This window comes from Dipodomys spectabilis, unplaced genomic scaffold (assembly GCF_019054845.1).
Source record: "Dipodomys spectabilis isolate Male_0828 unplaced genomic scaffold, ASM1905484v1 ptg000174l, whole genome shotgun sequence".
Lineage (NCBI taxonomy): Eukaryota > Metazoa > Chordata > Mammalia > Rodentia > Heteromyidae > Dipodomys > Dipodomys spectabilis.
Genome location: NW_024870851.1, coordinates 2,387,790 through 2,409,931, shown reverse-complemented (window position 1 = coordinate 2,409,931; position 22,142 = coordinate 2,387,790). Strand labels below are relative to the sequence as shown.

General features: G+C 39.9%; 1 protein-coding gene across 1 annotated transcript in view; it reads right to left on the bottom strand.

Moving 5' to 3' along the window:
* Positions 1–21,439, bottom strand: part of Ola1 (Obg like ATPase 1) — a 122,950-nt gene extending 101,511 nt beyond the window's left edge. Inside the window, exons 1-4 of the mRNA XM_042694149.1 lie at positions 21,328–21,439; positions 19,867–19,967; positions 9,683–9,826; positions 6,830–6,957 (exon numbers count right to left, since the gene is read on the bottom strand). Coding sequence (XP_042550083.1) covers positions 6,830–6,957; positions 9,683–9,826; positions 19,867–19,967 — 373 coding nt within the window. The 5' untranslated portion in view covers positions 21,328–21,439. The remainder of the gene's footprint in view (positions 1–6,829; positions 6,958–9,682; positions 9,827–19,866; positions 19,968–21,327) is intronic.
* Between the last annotated feature and the right edge of the window lie 703 nt (positions 21,440–22,142).

Sequence of the window (22,142 nt, the reverse complement as noted above, 5' to 3'; positions counted from 1 at the left end):
AGGTATAAAGTTTTTCAATAGGATCCATATTTGGTAAAAACAAGCTCTTACAACCACTTTTTCCCCATACTGGGATTTGAACTCAGAGCCTCACTCCACATCTCCAGTCCTCTTTTACAACTTTTAAAATGTAATATTTTTAATTCCAGGTAGAATAATGGTATTTTAATGGTAACTAGCTGTAAGCATTCTCTTTCTAAAGCAGGTTGTACTTTCTTTACTGTTCATAAATTGTCTCCAAAGAACCTATATAAAATGTCTATCTTTAAGAACTAAAAAGGTAGAGGTGGGGTTCTGGGGGGAGGTGAGAGAAAAATGAGAGAGGGGTAACAATATTCAACAAGAAATATACTCATTACCTTATGTATGCAACTGTAACTCCTCTGAACATTACCTTGTCAATAAAATTAAATTTAAAAAAAAAAAAAAAAACGCCAAGCCGGGCGCTGGTGGCTCACACCTGTAATCCTAGCTACTCAGGAGGCTGAGATCTGAGGATCCCGGTTCAAAGCCAGCCCGGGCAGGATAGACTGTGAGACTCCTATCTCCAATAAACCACCAGAAAACCGGAAGTGGCGCTGTAGCTCAAGTGGTAGAGCACTCACCTTGAGCTGAAAAACTGAGGGACAGCGCCCAGGCCCAGAGTTCAAGCCCCACGGCCAACAAAAAACAAAAAAACAAAAACAAACAAACAAACAAAAAAAAACGCCAAAAAGGCACCAGTGATTCACACATGTAATCCTAGTTACTTAGGAGGCTGAGGGCTGAGGATCGCAGTTCAAAGCCAGCCCAGGCAAGAAAGCTTGTGAGACTCTTATCTCCAATTAACCACCAGAAACTGGAAGTAGAGCTGTCTCTCAATAAATAAATAAATAAATACCAAGTAGCCAGGGATAGTAATCCTGTAATCATAGGATTGGGAAGAAGAACCAGGAGAATCAATAGTTGGAGAACAACCTGGGCTACAAAAAAACAAAAAACTTTTTTAAGTTAGGCTTTAAGCCCAGAGCCAGAATTTCAACTCCCAGTTACTAACTTGTCCAACTTACTTAAGCTCTGTAATTGATTCTATAGCATGCAAAATGGTACAGTAAGTACTGCATATGAATCTCATGAAAAATTCCATGCTGCAACAAATATAGTAATAAGGACTTAGAAAACTACCTATTAGATACTAATAATCCTCTGCCAGGCACCAGTGGCTCATGCCTGTAATCCTAGCTTTTCAAGAGGCTGACATCTGAGGATCGCAGTTCAAAGCCAGACTGGCCAGAAAAGCCCATAAGACTCTTATCGCCAATCAACTATTCAGAAAAAGCTGAAAGTGGCACTGTGGCTCAAGTGGTAGAGCACTAGCCTTGAGCACAAAGAAGGTCAGGGACAGTGTCAAGGCCCTGAATTCAAGCCCCAGGACCAACAAAAAAAAACAAAAACAAAATGACACTAATCCTCAATAGATAAAGCTTTTGATAATAGTATATTGTTATTATTCATGTCTGTAAAGGAAAAGACAAGGGAAAATGTTGGGTTAAACCCCTTTTTTTTTTTTTTTGGTCGTGAACTCTGGGCTTGGGCACTATCCCTCAGCTCTTAAGCTCAAGGCAAGCGCTCTAGCTCTACCGTTTGAGCTAGAGCTCCACTTCCAGTTTTCTAGTGGTTTATTGGAGATAAGAGTCTCACAGACTTTTCTGTCCTGACTGGCTTTGAACCATGATCCTCAGATCTCAGCCTCCTCAGTAGCTAGGATTACAGGCATGAGTCACCAGCGCCTGGCCAGGTTAAACCATTTCTTTCACTAGGTACCAAGAGGTATTGTTATCAGTCTAGTAAAAGTTAGCTACCATTTTTGCCTTTATCTGGTATTAAGCTGTTATCAAAAATGCTATGGAAGAGCGCTAGCCTTGAGCTGAAGGGCTGAGGGACAGTGCCCAGGTCCAGAATTCAGGCCCCACAACCAGCAAAAAAAAAAAAAAAAGCTATGAAAGTGTAATACAGAAATATGCATATGTCACAGAAACCATGTGTAAGTGTGCCCTCTGAAATGAACTGTCTCCTTTTCTAGATTTCCTAATAAATTGCAAGTCATTTAGTGAAATAAAAATACAGGGATATAGTAATGTTTATAACAATCCCTCTATGCAAATATGCAATATAAACCTACTTGCAAGTAAGCTAAGTCTCCTAATGCTTCGTAAATCAAATGAGGCAAACTAAAATTTTCACCCATGCATAACAACGTTAGCAAAGAAAAACTAATGAAAAGAACAGAAAAGAATTATAACAATGAGGGATTCAAATTCAAATTATAGTCTGGTCTTAAATCAAATTCCACTCAGAACAATTAACATAACATCCTGCCAATTACAGAAAATCAGGTACCAACCATCCAAACCACCACCAGGGTATTCTTTCCCAACAACCATCTAGCTAAGTCCTTTAGAATACCACTCCAGAGGCCTCTCCAGTTGTCTCCTAGCATCTTCATTTTACTCTTCACAAAGCAAACCTTTACTGTATTACTCATTTCACTGAGATATATACACTTTAAATTGTTCCTGTTGTATATTGCACAAGCCTGCATACTTGGATAAGCTAAGTATGGTAATTTCTACAAGAAGTACATTTTTTAAGGGGCTGGGAAGGTGGCTCAGTGGTAAAGCACTTGCCTTGCATGCCAGAGGCCCTGGGTTCGATTCCTCAGCACTACATAAGCAAAAAGAAAAAAGCCGGAAGTGGCGCTGTGGCTCAAGTGGTAGAGCGCTAGCCTTGAGCTGAAGAGCTGAGGGACAGTGCCCAGGCCCAGAGTTCAGGCCTCACGACCGGACAAAAAAAAAAAAAAGAAGTACATTAAAAAAAAAAATCACCATGGCAAGTAACAAGAGCCATTAAGACTATTCCTGGGGGGCAGGGAAGGGGAAACACACCTTGACCCCACGAAGATGGAGAGAAAAAACTGATTCTAAAGGGCATGCTGCTGCTGTGCCCATAGCTCTTAGAAGCCCTTCAGTCCTTCTACTGTCAGAGTGAGCAAGTGACACTACCAAGCCATGAGTTCAAAATTGTGTTAAAGAAATATGAAAACTAAGCCGGGCGCCGGTGGCTCACGCCTGTAATCCTAGCTACTCAGGAGGCTGAGATCTGAGGATCACAGTTCAAAGCCAGCCTGGGCAGAAAAGTCCGTGAGACTCTTATCTCCAATAAACCACTCAGAAAACTGGAAGTGGCTATGTGGCTCAAGCAGGTAGAGCACTTGCCTTGAGCTGAAGAGCTCGAGGACAGCGCCCAAGCCTAGAGTTCAAGCCCCACGACTGACAAAAAAAAAAAAAAAGAAAGAAAAGAAATATGAAAACTATCCATGTAATGTGTAAAGGTACCAAGGTAAAATCTGCATAAGAACAGTGATAAGGAAACTGAAGATTTGCTATGATAAAATCTAAGTTCTCATCTGATTTTACTCATGCAAGATCAAAATAACAATGAATACCATTGGTTTCCAAAATCAAGGCAAGTCTCAAAATTTACATATTAAGATAATAACCAAGTTCTAACAACTAAAAGCAGTGTGGCTTAAACATGACACTTGAAGATTGAGTGTCTCCAGGGGCTGAGAAGGTGGTCAGTGGTAGAGTGCTTGCCTCTCATGCATTGAGGCCCTGGGTTCAATTCCTCAGCACCATATAAGCAGAAAAAGCCAGAAGTGGTACTGTGGCTCTAGGTGTAGAGAACTAACCTTGAGCTGAAGAGCTGAGGAACAAGGCCTAGGCCCAGAGTTCAGTCCACACAACTGACCAAAAAAAAGAAAGAAAAAAAAGTGTCTCGAGGACCTTTAGAAGCTACCCTAACATCACTGAGTAACTGCAACTCATTAGTGATACAAGAGTTATGAAATGAACCCCTACAGGTGGCTATTTTGAATAGACAAGATATAAGGCTTTTAAAATAGGTCAAAATTTTTTTAAGAAAAAAATTAGAATGCTTTAATCACCATGTAAGACCACCATGGATGTAAGGATATGTTCAAATAATTAAATTATAAGTAGCTAGTCAGTTAAATAGATTCATACAACATTACAATGCAAAATGGAAAAAACTGTTCCCTACTGCACAAATATTTTCTACAGTAAACAGAGGTTGGTTATTAGAAAATACGCTCTAGATGTAGATGAGAACCACTGCATAATTGCTTAACCCATTGAATTTGTACTAAAAAAACAAAGCAAGCATATGGGTTTTGGTCAAATTGTTTACTGCAATCCAATATTAGATAAATTTAATAACTACTGCTGAAAAAGAAAATTACAGGACCCCAAGGGAAAAACTTACTATTTTAGAATACAATCAAAGACCATTTTATATTAGCAATTTGTGTCTAAGCAAAAAAAGTGTGACTCATTTAAAATGTTCAAATGATGGGCTTATGGTGTAGGGAGAAGGTGAACTGTTGAAAACAATACTTTATGTTCATGGTAATTAAAGGTGATTTATCAAACATATAAACACCTAACTTAACCTAAGGGGGTGGGGCAATTAAATGAAGGCATTTTTACCTTCTCATTTATTGCTTCCATAAAGCAGTAAAGCCTTGAGGGCTGTAATTCCATATAAACTAGAAAGGCAACTTAAAACTATTTTCCATCACTCCCACCTTCATCTCTTTTTAGCCAAACACCCACAACAAAACTAAAGGAGCTCTCTGGAATCTTATTGTTAAAATTCTAACTTAACAATTTAGACATATGAAATTCAAACAGATAGAGGAACAGTAATATAAAACAGAATGAAGACACATCTGTCATTAATAACAAAGGAGAAAGGATAAGGGCTTTTATTTTTTCTGTGCCAAAAATTCTAACCATGTGTACAGAAATCATCTATATGGATTGATCTTAGTTGTATCTCTGTAAGAACTTGCCTGAGCAGCTTATGAGGTCCAAAAGTAGAGAAAATTGTAATCATTCAAAGACTTAGAGAGATGGCAGTGTTTTCAAAGAATTATAAAATTACATAGATCTTTCAAAAATATAATGAAAAGAAAACGGCATCAAAATCAGACAGTACAACTAGCAGTTGTTTTAAAAAACTGAAATGCTAGCCAGGCACTGGTGGCTCACACTTGTAATCCTAGCTACTCAGGAAGCTGATATCTAAGGATTGAGGTTCCAAAGTTAGCTGGGCAGGAAAGTCCATGAGACTCTTCATCTCCAATAAACCATCAGAAGTGGTGCTATAGCTCAAAATAGGAGAGGCGTAGCCTTGAGCAAAAGAGCTCAGGGACAGCACCCAGCTCCCAGCAGAATTCAAAGCCCATAACCAAAAAAACCAACCAAACAAACAAAAAACTGAAATCCTGCACATAGTAGGCTTTTTTGGTATCTGTTTATGCTGGTCTAGGGGCTTGAACTCAGGGCCTGGGTATTGTCCACCTCCAGCCCTTTTTGCTGTTATTTTTGGTTTTGTTTTTAAGCTGGAATCTCACAGATTTTTCTGACTAAGCTGACTTTGAACTACCATCCTCCAAATCTCAGCCTCCTAAGTAGCTAGGATTATAAGCATGAGCCACTGACATTCAGCCTTCTATGGTAGGTCTTTAAACTACATCAAAAATAAATTATTAGACAAATGAAATTTTTTAAAGGCATAAAAAGTACTAGGAAAATTTTAATTATTTGATACAAGTAACCAAAAAAATATCACTCAAATTACTATAAAATTTTCCAAATGCTCATCCTCAACTGCTAGTTATCTAGTCAAGGATCAATAACAAAAGTATGAAATCAGACTTTAGATGGCATTCCACCTCTAACTTGTGTTTCCTTGGTTTACATTAATTTGAACATTATGTTATTTCTACGAAGTGCAGACTTGACCTGAGTCTTACCCTAAACCAGGGGAGGGTGAGGGAAGGAGGAAGGGAGGGAGGGAGAAAGAGGGAAGGAGGGAGGGAGGGAGAGGGAAGAGGGAGGGAGGGAGAGGCAAGAGGGAGGGGGGGGGAGAACAAGAACACATCCTGGGGCTTGACAGAGTCTGGGCTCAGTCCCCAGCTTTTTTGCTCAAGGCTAGTGCTCTTATCTCTTGAGTCATAACTCTACTTCCAGCTTTTTGTTGATTAACTGGAGTGTCCCTGACTTTCCTGCCCTGACTGGCTTTGAATTGTGATTCTCAGAGCTCAACACCCTGAATAGCTAGGATTACAGGTGTAAGCCACTGGTGTCTGGCTCATAGTTCACTTTTGTAAGTAAAATCAACCAACATCCACTTTTGCCCTTTGTATTACATGTCTTTCTCCACAAGGACTAGGTGATATATAGCTTCTGTTTAATCTGTGTATCTCTAATAGATAACCTAGATGCCTTGCTCCCCTCTGAAATAGTTATAAGTCCCTTTTCTTTGATTCAGCCTTTTCAATATGTAACAAAGCAAAGAATACAATAAAATTACAGAACTTATATTTTTAGGGCTGAATATATAGCTCAGTAACAGAACATTTGTTGAGCATACACAGTCATGAGTTCAATCCCTATATAACAAAGACATACACACATATAGATGAAAATTTCAAAATGCCTTGTCTATCAACATTTGGTTCCACAAAGAAACAGGCTTTAATCCAAAATGGAATAAAATTAATTAGAATATGGCATCAGCATAGCACAAGCTTTCTCTAGTATAAATCTTCTAGAGAGAAGATAGTTGCACTGAAGTTATAATTTAACGAACTCATGATTCCATCTTGCAAAGCAATCTATTAATCAGTCATTTATAATTTTGTTTGAGCAATAATGAAAAGAAAATACTAATCCAAATGAAATCACTGAATAACTGTACTTACGTGTTAGATGAAAGATTCCATCACAGGCACTAATATGAGATAAAAAGGCATTTCCCAGGCCCTGCCCATTGTGAGCTCCTTTCACAAGACCAGCAATATCCACTACATTTAGAAAGGCGGGAATTTTGCTGAAATACAAAGGATGCTTCATTATAATACTAAAAACTCTTGCTTTGCTAAATGGAGTATATAATTGATGTTAATAGTACATCAATGTCCATGTTCAAATTTTGATAGTTTGTTGAGGTTATATAGAATACTGTTCATGTATTCAAATAAATAAAAATTGAAGGATTGAAGTACAGTATGTCATCATGTCTGCAACTTACTCTCAGAAGTTCAATAAAGGATATTCATGGATATACATGTACTCTATATAATTCTGCAGCTTTTATATAAATCTTTTAAAATATAGCTTTTTAAAAGGGCATTAAGACAACTTGAGGAGTGATTTTGAGCATCAAATTAACGGTTTGACATATATCCATGAATGAATAAATGAGCATAAGAAAGATCTTCTGTACAGTAGAATGATAACTAACAAATGAACGAAGAATGATGGAATCACAAAGTCACCATTTTAAAAACCATCACAGTAATAATTTCATTAGCACTTGTCTTAACAGGAATGAGGCTCTAGGTTTAATCCTTAACACCACAAAAATAGAAAATAAAAATCAACAAATGCTACAACCCATAGAAAGGGAGGGTAAATAATTTGTTACATAGTCTGATGTGGAGAGGGACAGGGGAAAAAAAAGAAGCAAAGATTAATTCTGGACATTGATTTAAACAATTGAGGAAATTATATTACGAAATCTTAAAAGAAGAAATTTAATACATAACTGTAATTAAAAGACCATATTGGAGCCTGGTGCAAGTGGTTCAAGCCTGTAATCCTAGTTATTTAGGAGGCTGAAATCTGAGGATCGCAGTTCAAAACCAGCCAAGGCAGGAAAGTCCATGAAACTCTTTCTTTCTTTATTCATTTATTTTTGGGTCTGGTTGTGGGGCCTGAACTCTGGGCCTGGGCGCTGTCCCTTAGCTCTTCAGCTCAAGGACAGCGCTATACCACCTGAGCCACAGCCCACTTCTGGCTTTTTTTTTTCTGCTTATGTGATGTTGAGGAATCAAACCCAGGGTCTCATGCATGCAAGGCAAGTGCTCTACCACTGAGCCACTTTCTGAGCCCTCCATGAGACTCTTATCTCCAATAAACTATCAGAAATAACTGTTGTGGCTCAAGCTATCGAGGGCAAAAAAAAAAAACTCAGGAACAGATCCCAAGCAGAGTTCAAGCTCCAGGACCAGTAAAAAAAGAAAACAACAACAAAAAAAAGAACCATGTTGGCCATGTGAACTGTAAGGCATCTTTTCAGACATGCAAATACCAACAAAAAACACTTAAGACATGTCTGGAACTCAGCAGGGTTAGAGACAGAAACCTGGAACTTATCAGTACTTCAAAATAGTGAAAAACTGAAACGAAACTAAAGTTCAATACTAGAGAAATTGTATTTTTAATCTAAACAGGTATTGGTACTCTTGGTGAAATAAATCTTATTCCAATAAAGGTGAACATATTTAGGTTAAAGCATGATAGAATATACTTCCCAGAGTATACCTATTATGTTCAGGATGGTAAAGGTAGATGACTTTTCATTCCTTTCATTATATGTTTCTCTACTGTCTGAACTTCCTACAGTGAACCATATCATATTATTTTCTCCCTAATAAAATATTTTTCTAATTAAACACGTAATATAGGCATATTATAAAAAGTGCAAAACACTATAGCAGAATTAAAAATATAGACAGCCCTCTTTATCCCAGGTTTTCCTCAGACACAAGCAGAGATAAAAAATATTCAAGAAAAAAATTACATCTGTATCAGACATGTACAGATTCTTTTGACATTATTCCCTAAACAATATGTAAAAAAATATTTACATAGCATTTATATTTGGAATTATAAGTAATCTAGAAAGGGTTTAAGGGATTAAGAAAAATGTGCATAGGCTCTAGGCATAAAAGTGTAATTTATTTACACTATTTAAGCAACTTCTAATATCTGTAGTTGTTCTAGAACCAATCCCCAGTGCATTCTGAGGGGCCACTGTAAAGTAAAATGACCTAGGAATCCAACTCCCTGAGATAATCATCAATTAGTTTGTAATCTTCATTATACACTTTTTACAATGGACATACACATATACTATAATTTTATGTGAATGAGATCACATAATACAAAATGTCACTCTTTCAAAATCCTCAGAAAAAATAACTGTAATGTCTGCTAATTGGGTGCATCCTTCCTTTCCCCTTTCTCCAATACTCCATGGGGCTTGAACTCTGTCCCTAAGCTTCTGTGTTCAAGGTTAGGGCTCTACATCCCATGAGTGAGAGCCCCACTTCCAGAGGGTTTTTTTGTTGTTGTTGTTTTTGTTTTTTGTCATAGGGCTTTAATTTTAACATGGGACATGGACTCCATCCCTGAGCTATTTCTCTTTCTCTCTCGGCTTTTGACTGGTTATAAGAGTCTGTCAGGGACTTTTTGCCCAGGCTGGCCAGCTCCAGGATTTTTGTTTGTTGTTTTTTGTGTGGTTAGTTAAGAGATTAGAATCTTCCTGCCTGGGCTGGCTTCCAACTGCAAGCAACAGATCTCAGCATCCTGAGTAGCTAAGATTATAAGCGTGACATACCAGTACCTGGCTCAGTATTATTTTTATAATCATTTAAAGCAACATTCTATAATATTTTAAAGAAAAGCTCTTCTATTTGACTTTAAGCATACCATATAAGTATATTTACTCAGCTGACACCAAATAAACAATGTCATAAAATTCTTCTTACCTTGCTGGTTTGTGATATTGACAAAGAAAGTCAAATCTTTCATCTGGCACAGGTACTCTGCTCTCATTAGGATCAATAGTACAAAATGGGAAGTTTTCTGCAGAGGCCTGACTATTAGTTAATACATTGAAGAATGTAGATTTCCTAAAATTAAAAAAAGAATTCAAGCAATTCTTAAACTCATGCTAATTTCAGAGCTCAATTAATATATATATGAGGAATACAAAGCAATCTACAAAGTTGGGGCTGAAGGAAGAATACACTTTTTACTAAAAGGAACTAATAAAATTACAAGGTAGACCATAATTTATAATTAGGTTATACTTCTATCTCAATATATATGGAGCTTGAAAAGAATGCTATAAACGATAGTTAATCTCATGTCATATGAGGGTGACTTTGTCAAAAAATGTACTCTTTACTTGACCTATGCAATTGTAACCCCATAATAAAAATAAAAATATATTATTTCATAATAGTATCTGTTGGACTATATCATTTCACCTATATTTAACATACCCTTCTCTAGTCAGGACAAACATTTCTCAAGCAATCTGAATTCAGGATCAGAACTGGTAGGTTGAAGTTTGGACTGTTAACATACAAGGATTACTGGTAAGTCTAAAATTATGCTTTATGAAAATCAAAATGTGTATTTTATTTTTTGCCAGTTGTAGGGCCTGAACTCTTGGTCTGGGCGCTGTCCCACAGCTCTTCAGCTCAAGGCTAGTGCTCTACCACTTGAGCCACAGCACCACTTCTGGCTTTTTCCACTTATGTGGTACTGAGGAATTGGACCGAGGGCCTCATGCATTAGAGGCAAGCACTCTACCACTGAGCCACCTTCCCAGCCAGAAATGTGTTGTCTGTTTGTTTACTTATTTATTGTCGGTCATGGGGCTTGAACTCTGGGCCTGGGCATTGTCCCTCAGCTCTTCAGCTCAAGGCTAGCGTTCTACCACTTGAGCCACAGCGCCACTTCCAGTTTTCTGAGTAGTTTATTGGAGATGAGTCTCATGGACATTCTGGCCAGGGCTGGCTTTGAACCACAATCCTCAGATCTCAGCCTCCTGAATAGCTAGAACTACAGGCGTGAGCCACCAGCGCCCAGCATAGAGATGTGGTTTTTTTGTTGTTGTTTTTTTTGGGGGGGGGTCCAGTCCTGGGGCCTGAACTCTGAGCCTGAGCGCTGTCCCTCAGCTCTTCAGCTCAAGGCTAGCGCTCTACCACTTGAGCCACAGCGCCACTTCCAGCTTTTTTCTTTTTTGCTTATGTGGTGCTGAGGAATCGAACCCAGGGCCTCAGGCATGCAAGGCAAGCACTCTACCACTGAGTCAACTTCCCAGCCCGAAATGTGTATTTTTTAAGGCATGAAAAAATATTTAAATCAACATTAAAAGGCATTAATATGGAATAAACTGGTGACTAATGACTGATTCTTATCAGTAATGTGTGTTCTGAGGATGCCACCTCATATTAATACTGCCACATTTTAAAAATATAGTGTCAAAAAACAGAGAAAAATGGGATTTTTTTAGAAGCTTGCTGACTTGTTTTGTACTACTTTCAATTGTATGCATAACAAAGACAGTAGAAAATTTATTATGGTTATTTTTCCTTGCTCCAACTATAGGACACAAAAAGATTTTAAAATAAGAATTACTATTCTATAATCTGTTTTTGTTTGAAAGAATTAAGGAAATGACTAAGAAATACTTGGTTATCATGAGACCAATGCTTACTAACTCTGGCTCGTCATTATTCTGTAAAAATGTTTTCATATGGACAAAATATGATAATAAATACTAAACAAAATGATAGTTGTTTGAGCATGACTAAATTATGGATGACTATTTTTCTCTCTTTCCAAAGGTAAAAATGTCTATTTAGATGACATCCAATTAGCTTATATTCATCAGGAAAATCTGTACTTACTACAGTTAGCTCATCTGATTGAACTGTTAAAACCAAAGAACCAGTCCCTTTATATAGTGCTGATAGTCCTATAAAAGAATGATGAACAAAAAGCAACAATCAAGGCTTATCTAAGTACCACTTGTGAGGCTATGTTTTAACAATATACAAAACTATACCCATGCATAGGTTTTTAAAAAAATGTTATTGCAGACTATTTCAGAAGAGAAATATTGGCTAAAATACATATTATTGCCAGTTGCTTAGACTATCCTTAGTTCAATCAATTGTTTTCAAATGTCTGCCTATAACAAATCAGTGAGACAAAAGGCAGGCACCATCAGGCTTCTTACCAGATAAAACATAGTGTAGAACTCTATGTTTTAAATATATCTGGGAGGAAGAGACAACTTGAACCCAGGAGTTCAAAATCTGCAAGGGTAACCCAAGACCCAGAGAAAAAAGAAACAAAAAATACAAATTTTAGAGCCAACATAAATAGGCCCATTAGCCAAAGAAGGTCAATCTGAATATTAACAAGAATAGCTATAACAGATTATTACAAAAATCAAATCATTTTATACCATGTGTTGTTAATCATAGGGCATATTAATCTGGGGAAAGAATAAGGAAGAAAGCTATTTCATATGTTACATTACAGTTTAGTGAAATTAAAACAAGAGAATAATCTTTCTGTATTCACAATCTAGTTATATTTTCCTTGTTACAAAAAGGAAGTATAATTGAAGAATATCAAGATTAAGCATTAGTAAATGGGTTTTGCCCCTCAAGGTAACAACGAAGTCCTTGGCATCTTTCCCTAGTCAACCTGTCACTAGGAAACCTCAAAGCAATCAGTTATACACAAATAATGAAATGCCAGGCCAAAGTTTATTCTTTATAAGAATATAATAAGATTTAGCATAAAATTTATAGTATCTGGTCAGGCAGTGATAGCACTCATCTACAATCCTAGCTACTCAGATGCTTGAGACTTGAGAATCTCAGTTTAGAGTCATCCAGGGAAAACAAACTCAAAAGACTCTTTTCTCCAATTAATAAGCAAAAAGCTGGAAGGAGAGGTGTGGCTCAAGTAGTTTAACTCTGGCCTTGAGCAGAAAAAGCTGAGAAAGCCTAGAGTTCAAACCCAGGTATGGAGATAGTAGGGACTACAGTGTCCAGAAGCCAATAAAAATTTCCAAACATACAAAAAAGCAGAAAAATATCTACCAAAGACAGGATAAAATTCAATAAACACAAACATAAACATTAATGTGAGGGGCTGGGAAGGTGGCTCAGTGGTAGAGTGCTTGCCTTGCATGTCTGAGGCCCTGGGTTCGATTCCTCAGCACCACATAAGCAAAAAGAAAAAAGCCGGAAGTGGTGCTGTGGCTCTAGTGGTAAAGCGCTAGCCTTGAGCTGAAGAGCTGAGGGACAGCACCCAGGCCCAGAGTTCAGGCCCCACGACCAGACCCCCCTCCAAAAAAAAACCATTAATGTGAGATGATGGAAGTAGCAAACAAATGTCACAAATTTTGTAATATAATATTTTCTAATTTTTCTGAAGAATATAAACAGAAAAATAAAGAATGAAAAATGTCTAGAGGGATTTTTTTGGATGAAAAACAAATTTGAAATGAAAAATACACCTGTAACAGCAGGTTGTTCACTACAGAAGAAAAGATCCTGAGGATAGTCCAATATATATTATACGAATGAAGCATACAGACAGAAAGTTGGAGAATAATCAGACCTTCAGTGGGATGCTATCTAGGGAACTAACAAACATTAATAGAAGTCCTAGAAAGGGAGCCAATAGGATACGCAAATGTATTTTTTAAAATACCAGCCAAATATTGTATGAGTTTAATGAAAACCATAAACTCATAAAAGTAAAGCCTCAACAGATCCCAAGGAAAAGCAGCATAAGAAAAACCACACAAAAGCACTAGAAAATCAAATTTTTGAAAGCCAGTAGTGGAAAGATTTTAAAGGCAGCCACCAGACAGAAGAACCATTATGTTGAAGAACAGTATTAGAGTGACAACGAAGTTCTCATTACAAGGCTAAAAGACACTGGATCTGGTAGCCCAAGCCAGTGATCCCAGCTGCTTGAAAGTAGAAATAAAGATCTCAGCACCAGGAGAGCTCATGCAAAAGTGAACTGGGAGGGAGGGAAGACTCATGTGGTAGAGCACTTGCTAGGAAGCATGAGGCCCTGAGTTCAAACTCCAGTGATACACACATAAAAGTTAACTAGACCTCTCTATCTCAAAAACAAGCTAGGTATGGTGATATATGCTTATAATCCCAGCTACACAGGAGACACAGATAGAACAATTGTGGTTCCAGTAGGCCAGAGCAACAGCATGAAACCCTGAGAAATAAAAGCAAAAGGACTAAGGGTATGACTCAAGTGGTAGACAACTAGGCAAATGTGCTGCCCTAATTTCAATCCTCAGTATGGGCAAGAAAGAGGAAGGAAGGAAGGGAATGAGGGAAGAAAGGAAAGGGGTAGGGGGAGAGGGGAAAGAGAAAAGGAGGAAAGGAGAGTAAAAGAGGGAGAATTAGAGAGGGAGAAGCTATGGCTCAAGTGGTAGAGCACTAGCTTTGAGCAAGCAAAAAAGCTCAAGGATAGACCCAGGCCCTAAATTCAATTCCCAGGACCAGCACCAAAAGAGACAGAGAGAGAGAGGAAAGAGAGGAGAGAGAGCAAAGAGGAGAGAGGGAGAGAGGGAGGAAGAGAGGGAGAGAGAAGAGAAAGAAGTAGCTTTAATTCATAATAGCTAAAAGATAGAAACAACCCAAATGCCTATCAACAACAGAATGAGAAGCCATGGCTCATGTCTATAGTCCTAGCTACTCAAGAAGCTGATATCTGAGCTAGCCTGGTCAGGAAAGTATGAGTGATTTTTTTTTTTTTTTGTCGGTCATGGGGCTTGAACTCTGGGCCTGGGCGCTGTCCCTCAGCTCTTCAGCTCAAAGCGAGCGCTCTACCACTTGAGCTACAGCGCCACTTCCGGTTTTCTGGTGGTTTATTGGAGATAGGAGTCTCACGGTCTTTCCTGCCCGGGCTGGCTTTGAACCGCGATCCTCAGATCTCAGCCTCCTGAGTAGCTAGGATTACAGGCGTGAGCCACCAGTGCCCGGCAGTATGAGTGATTCTTATCACCAATTAATCACCAGAAAGCCAAAAGTAGATCTGTGGTTCAAACAGCTGAAGAGCACTAGCCATGAGCAAAAAAAAAATTTCAGTGAACAGTGCTTAGGCCCAGAGTTCAAGCCCCAGGTGCGCACGCACACGCACACGCACACACACACACAGACACACACACGCACGCATGCACGCACACACACACACACACAGACACACACACACACGCACGCACACACACACACACACACACAGACACACACACGCGCGCGCACGCATGCACGCACACACACACAAAAGACAGTTAAATTGCATATTCTCTTAGACACAATTTAAAAGACAAAAAGTACATTGTTCATGATTCCAACTGTTTGGGGCAAACTAATCAATTTACGGTGATAGACATTAGAAAATGAACATCCTGGGGTGGAAGATAGAATAGAAAATGGTATATATGAGCAGTCTTTGTAAAGTATTCCTCAATTAAATCAAATATTCATTTTTGCTTTGTTTTTTGATAGTACTGCAAATTAAATAAAAGACTTTTTGTCACTCAGGGCTTGAACTCAGGGCCTGGGTGGCATCTATGAGCCGGTTTGTGTTCAAGGCTAGAGATCTACCACTTGGAGACACAGCACACTTTCAGTTTTTGAGTGGTTAATTGGAGATAAGAGTCCCAAGGGAACTCTTCTGCTCCCCACTATCCTCAGATCTCAGCCTCCTGAGTAGCTACAACTACAAGTGTGAGCCACCTGTACAGAGCAATTTTTTTTTGTCAGTCTTAGGGCTTGAACTCTGGGCCTGGGCACTGTCCCTGAACTCTTCAGCTTAAGGCTAGCACTCTACCACTTGAACCATGGCACCCACTTCCGGCTTTTTCTGTTTATGTGGTGCTGAGGAATCGAACCCAGGGCCTCATGCATGCAAGGCAAGCACTCTACCACTGAGCCACCTTCCAGCCCCATTTTTTTTTTTAATGGTAACAAATGTCCTGAAAATTCAATTAAGAAACCTTTGCACTAATTCAGGTAAGAAAAGAGGACAGCAATTAGAAGCCAGTTCAGGCAGGAAATTCTATGAGACTTTTATCTCCAATTAACAACCAAAAAGAGGGAAGTAGAGCTGTGGCTCAAGTGACAGACTGCCAGCCTTGAGCAAAAAAGCTAAGGGACCCCAGAGTTCAGGCCCCACGACTGACCCCCCCCCCAAAAAAAACAACAACAACAAAGCTAAGGGACAGTATCCAGACCCTGAGTTCAAGCCCCAGGACCAGTACAAAAAAAAAAGTGTTTAAAAATCTTACTAACCTATCAATTCCACTGACATTGTAATCTCTGATTCCTGGCTTAATTTTATCAGCTCTTCAGAATGAAAATATTCTGATCCAGCATTTGCAGGCTACAGAATCATCTTCCTCTAGAGAGTTTAAGGCTTTCTGAGATAGGGAACATTTTTCTGCCAAGTTCACTTGCATGAATATCATTCATAGGCCATACATAATTATAACAGGTATCCAAAGAAGCACATGAGAAGCATATAAGTCTGTCCAAGTGAGTTCTCAAGCTGGATATCCCCTCTCCTGTTTGAAGCAATCAAGAACAGAACTTCTAAAGTAAGAATAGAGATAAAAAATCATCCAAGAATTCTCCAACACCTAAATATTGCACAAGCCATATTTGGAAACAATTTAAAAGGCAGTGAATTCAAAAAGGCCAATTTTCGCCACTTCTCCCATCAAGAGGTGGAGCCTCCTCCTTTTGTCTGTGATGGTGTAAAGACTTATTTGACCCAAAGATTTTAGTGGAAGTATGCTGTGCCATGCCCTACCTCTACTTTTTCAGAGCCGGACAGATTTACAGACCAATTAAAAGAGAACACAAAGGCAGGCATCAGTATCTTTCCTAGCTACTTACGAGACTGAGATCTGAGAATAGAGGTCCAAAGCTAGCCTGAGCAGAAAAAAGCCATATTACTCTTATCTCTTATTAATCAGCAATAAAAAGCCAGTCATGGAGGTATGGCTCAAGCAGTAAAGCACCAACATTGAGCAAAAAAGCGCAGGGAGAGCATCTTGGCCCTGAGTTCAAGCCCTAGTATCAGTACAAAAACAAAAAGAAAAGAGAAAAAACAGAAATACCCTAGACTTCCAGCCAAACATCATAGGCCCAAGACCTGTGGTAGAGGCCCACAAGAGGCCCATTAGATCTGGCTGTGAGTAGTGACTGCCAGGAAAAGATCACCCAGCTACTATCCAGAAATGTGAGAAATAATAGGCTGTTGTTTGAGCTACACAGTAGTAAATAACTAAAGCATCAATGATAATTATCTTGTAAATCTTATTTTAGCATTTCCTACCTTTTCCTTCAGTAAACTTTTTTTGACTGGTTTGTGGAAAACTGGGAGAGAGTAAGTTTTAGACACAACAATGTACAATCCTAGCAGCATCAGCTAAGCAAGATAATTAGTTCCAGGGGCCCCTTACAGAGTATATGAGCAGAGTATACTAACTGTCCTCCAATATCCATTCTCTCTTACTTTCAGGGTAATGGAATTAATTGAACATATAGTTGTCAAAATAAAGACTACATTCCTAGCCTTCCTAGAACCTAAATTCTGTGCCTAAATTCTAGAGGCAGTAAAAGTAGTATGGCAGTTTACAGGTAAAACCCTCTCATTGCCTGGAATTCAAAACAGCTTAACCATAATAAGAATAAAGCCATATCCTACGAATAGCTATACTAAGAACTGAAAGGAGCTTGAGTTACTGAGGATTTCATAAAGCAGATCCCCTATGAGTAAAGTGGCCAATTTGACTGTTAAATACACACATTTAAACACAAAAAAGAAGCAAAGATTATCTGACTTTTTTTTACAATCTTAATTAAATTAAATCACATACAACGAAGTGGTAGCAACAATACTTATCCCTAAAAGAAATCTGGAATACCAAAATGTAGATTCTCCAAAACCTCACACCCACAATAATATATTCATTGACGAGGAGTAATCAATGGTCACTGAGAGAAGAAAATGCTAAGATAAGAAAATACAGGACAGAACTATAAACAAAATCTCCATACTCCTAGTGAGATATTCTTTCTTTCCTTATGCTTTCCTTAAAAGCAGCTAAGTAGCCGGTGCTAGTGGCTCACATCTGTAATCCTAGCTACTGAGGAGGCTGATATCTGAGGACTGAGGTTCAAAGCCAGTCTAGGCAGGAAAGTCTATGAGACTCTTATCTACAATAAACTACCAAAAAACCAGAAGTGGCACTGTGGATCAAGTGGTAAAGCACTTGCCTTGAGCTGAAGAGCTCAGGGACAACACCCAGGCCCAGAGTTCAATCCCCATAACCGACCAAAAAAAAAAAAAAGAAGCAACAGCTGTGTCTTTTTATATTAATTGACACAGTTATCAACAGGAAGAAAACCATCCCATTCACAAAGAATTACTGTCTTCCACAATTACTGGATGTCTACTATATTACTAACACCAATCTAGGTACTAGAAATATACGAATAAACAAGAACAACACAATCTTTGCCTTCATGAAATTTAAATTCTAATGGAAGTATGCCAAATAGTTTATTAGATAGGTTTAAAGATTAGATGAGATATAAAGATGCCCTTGGTTTTCTGTTGGATTTTTCCAGTACTGGTGATATACCCAGAACCTTGCAAGAAAACACTTAAGGCAGCTTTTTTAACAGTTTCATTTGAAGTTGTATTGACTGCAGTGGCTCCAAAATAAGAGATGCTAGTATCTAAAAGCTATGCTTTTCTTAGTGCAATAAAACTCACAATAAACAACTATTAAATCTTGCTTTCAAACTCACTGATAGCACCCTACAGTACTATACTTGACTATCTGTTTTGCTTGTATTTCCACTTTTCATTCAGTCTTACTTTGCAAGTAGACTATATCACAGCAGGAAACCCCTTCAAACTGGAAACTGCTCCAGCTCTAGGAAAGACTGAAATTAGGACAACCACACTTGTTCATGGTTTACATTAAAAGAGCTTAAGAACTGTTGCATTTGATCAGATAGATCATGCTCTGTTCACTTAGGATTCTGTTAAAGGGGCTCCAAGGAACACATGGAACAACATAGTTGCCTTGTCATCAATCTAAAGGCCAAAATTCCCTGTCACCTTCATCAACTAATCATTTTTAAGACAGTTTATATCTTAAGGTTAGAAAAAGTATAGAATAGAAGGGAAAATACTGAAGAGTATATTCACTGAATAGATTTATACTGTAAATCCAACACGTATTTCCTGTCACTTTCTTATTTGCAAATACGTGATTCACTTTAATTTTTAAAAATTACCAAGCTGATCATTTTGCTCTTACAGCTTTCAGATTTTAATACCTTATAGCAAGAACCCTTTTACCAAGCCACTTCTAATATTATATTCAAAGTTATTAACCCTTGCTCCAGTAAAAATTTACTCATATGACACTTGATCTCCCAGGAATTAAATCAAACTTATGAGACTTTTAAAACTACTTCTGATAGCCAACCTAAGTAGCCAACCTACACATGGCCAAGCCAGCAACAAAATCAATTTTAAACTATACCAGTTCCAATCAAATCCAATACAATGCTTCTCCCATCAGTCTTTTAAACAAATATAGATGATCTGGCTCATTGCTATTTTAACTCTCAATGCTTCCTCTGCATTTAGCAAAACAATGTAAATAACTCAACTTTCAGTACAATATTTGCAGATAACCAAAACTGAATATATCTAAAGCCTAGTTTTACAACATATTCTCTTATTTTTTCTTTCTTTTTTTTTGGGTTCGGTTGTGGGGCCTGAATTGGGCCTGGGCGCTGTCCCTCAGCTCTTCAGCTTAAGGCTAGCGCCCTACCACTTGAGCCACAGCGCCCATTTCTGGCTTTTTTCTTTTTGCTTATGTGGTGCTGAGGAATCGAACCCAGGGCCTCAGGCATGCAAGGCAAGCGCTCTACCACTGAGCCACCTTCCCAGCCCTTACAACATATTCTCTAGTCCCTTTCTCCAACTTCAATTTCATTTGCCTCATGAGTCTCTAATCCTACAAGAACTAAAATATTTGCAAAATAAAAATAAAAACCCCATATCAACTTACCCAACATTTGGTAATCCAACAATGCCAATTTTCAGTGAGGTTCCAAATCTTCCAATGATTGGGGGTGGTTTAATTCCATCACCTGCCTTTTTGGGGGGCATCTGAAGTAACAAAACATAAGTACAAAACCTTTTATTACTCCTGTGGATAAAAACACATTTCATCATATAAAATATTATTGGAGAAGCTAGGTGCCAGTTGCTCATGCCTGTAGTCCTTGCTACTCTGGAATCTGAGATCTGAGGATGGAGGCTTGAAGCCAGACTGTGCAAGAAAATCCAAGAGACTCTTACCTCCAATAAACCTCCAACAATACAGAAACGGAACTGTGGCTCAGTAGTATAGCAACAACCAGCCTTGAGTGAAAAAGCTAGGGAGCAATGCTTAGGCTTGAGTTCAAGCTCAGCACGTGTGTGCGCCACCACCACTTTCTTGGCCTGACAAATTGTAAATTGTTACATGAATGAAGGTATCTGGAAGCAAGCACAAAAATGAGTGTCCAAGAAATTCCAGTCTAACAACACCAACATCTAAATCACCTCTCACCAAACCATTCCTCCATTTGGAATCTGTCCTTCCGCATTTCTCCACTATTCCATTTTCCACACGAATGAACACATGTTATCTGATTGGGTTCTTCCAATCAATGCCTTCCCCGTTTAGCATTGCAGGTAAAGCATCAGCCCTCAAAAGCAGCCTCCAAAATCTACACTCTGGTTATCTCTAATCTTAAATTTATCTGCTTAACTTTTCCCCCCCAGTACTGGAGATTGAACTCAGTGCTTCGTGCATGCTAGGCAAAAAGCTCTGCCTCGGAACAGTAGCCACAGCCCCCCTCTACTCAATCTCCTGTTTTACATTCAAACTTCTCTTGCTAGTTCGGGCTTCAAGTTTCCCGTGAGGAACTGATCCCACCTTACAACTGCAAACCGGAATCACTGGGAACGTCAACGTCTAAGCAGCTGAGAACTAAAACTGTCCCTGACTTGTGGCTGGGTTGAACCTCCTAGGACCACGCTGTAGCCCAGCTACTAAAGAGATACTCCAACCTCTGTCCAAAGGGAAGGATCTCCCTTCTCAGGGTCTTGGCACCTGTTCGGGGCCAAACTAGGCCTCCAAAATAGCTTCATGAGTAAAGCTGGTCCTGTCCTCCGGCCTACCCCTACCGATGGATGGCCGGCCGCCCGGGCAACGTGAGCCCTCGCCCAACATCCTTCTCTGGTCTAGGCCCCGGGCGGCCTGCCTCTGGGAAAGGCTTCCCCAGAGCCATGCAGGGACGACGAACCGGCCGTCCTCTGGACTTGCGGCCTAGTCCTAGAGCGCCTCATTCATCCCCATACCCCACGCCACCCGCTGCCCTCGGCCCACCCCGGCCGCTAGGGCGGGCCTGGCGCCAACCTCAGTGCGACCTGCCCGAGCGCCCAGGATCTCGCAGGGGCTCAAGCTCCCCGGGGGCCTCACCGTGCTCGGCGAGGAGGGTGACACGGGGCGCCAGACTGCAGGAGACTTGCCGGTTGTCGGAGGCGGGGAGGAAGGCGGAGAAAGTTCAGGCCCAGCCCCTTCACCCAGAGGCACGCACGACGGCGGAGGCGACGGAACGCGCGAGTCGGGCGGCACCTGCGCGCAGGCCGCGAGCCCCCGCCCTCCTCGGACCCCGCCCATTGGCCCGAGAGGCCTTAGGAGGCGGGACCAAAATGGAGGCGGGACCAGGGTGGAGGCGGGATCAGAGTGGAGGCGGGATTAGGGTGGAGGCGGGATCAGAGTGGGCGTGGCGACACGGTACGGTAGTCCTCTGAAGGCAGCGAGCTCTGGTCTTCCGCCCTCTCAGCACGTGGAACCACTGGGCCGCACTCTCCGCTTCCGCCTGAGCGCAGCCGGCCCGCTGGACTCCACCCACTCGGCCTTGAAGTCCGGGACCCTGACCCTTAACGCCGAGGTCTAGGCCTCCTAAACCCGGGTGAACAGCGTTCTCGTCCTGCTCCGCTGAGAGCACGGCACTAAACTGACTTCCTTCTCCTTTGACTTTCTTCAGTCAGTCCAGGGTGAGAACTTGTTAAAATTAACTTTCTGAAAGGGAAAAAGGGATAAGGGAAGCTCGAGAGCCAAGGGTTCCTTCTTCACCTTAGGAGTTCAGAATGAACTCACACACGCACGCGCGCGCACACACACACACACGCATGCGCGCACACACACGCACGCACACGTTCTCCTTTTTCTCTGTAATGGAGAACAGGTGCCCCTAAAATTTAGGAAACAATTTCCTATCTGGATTTCCA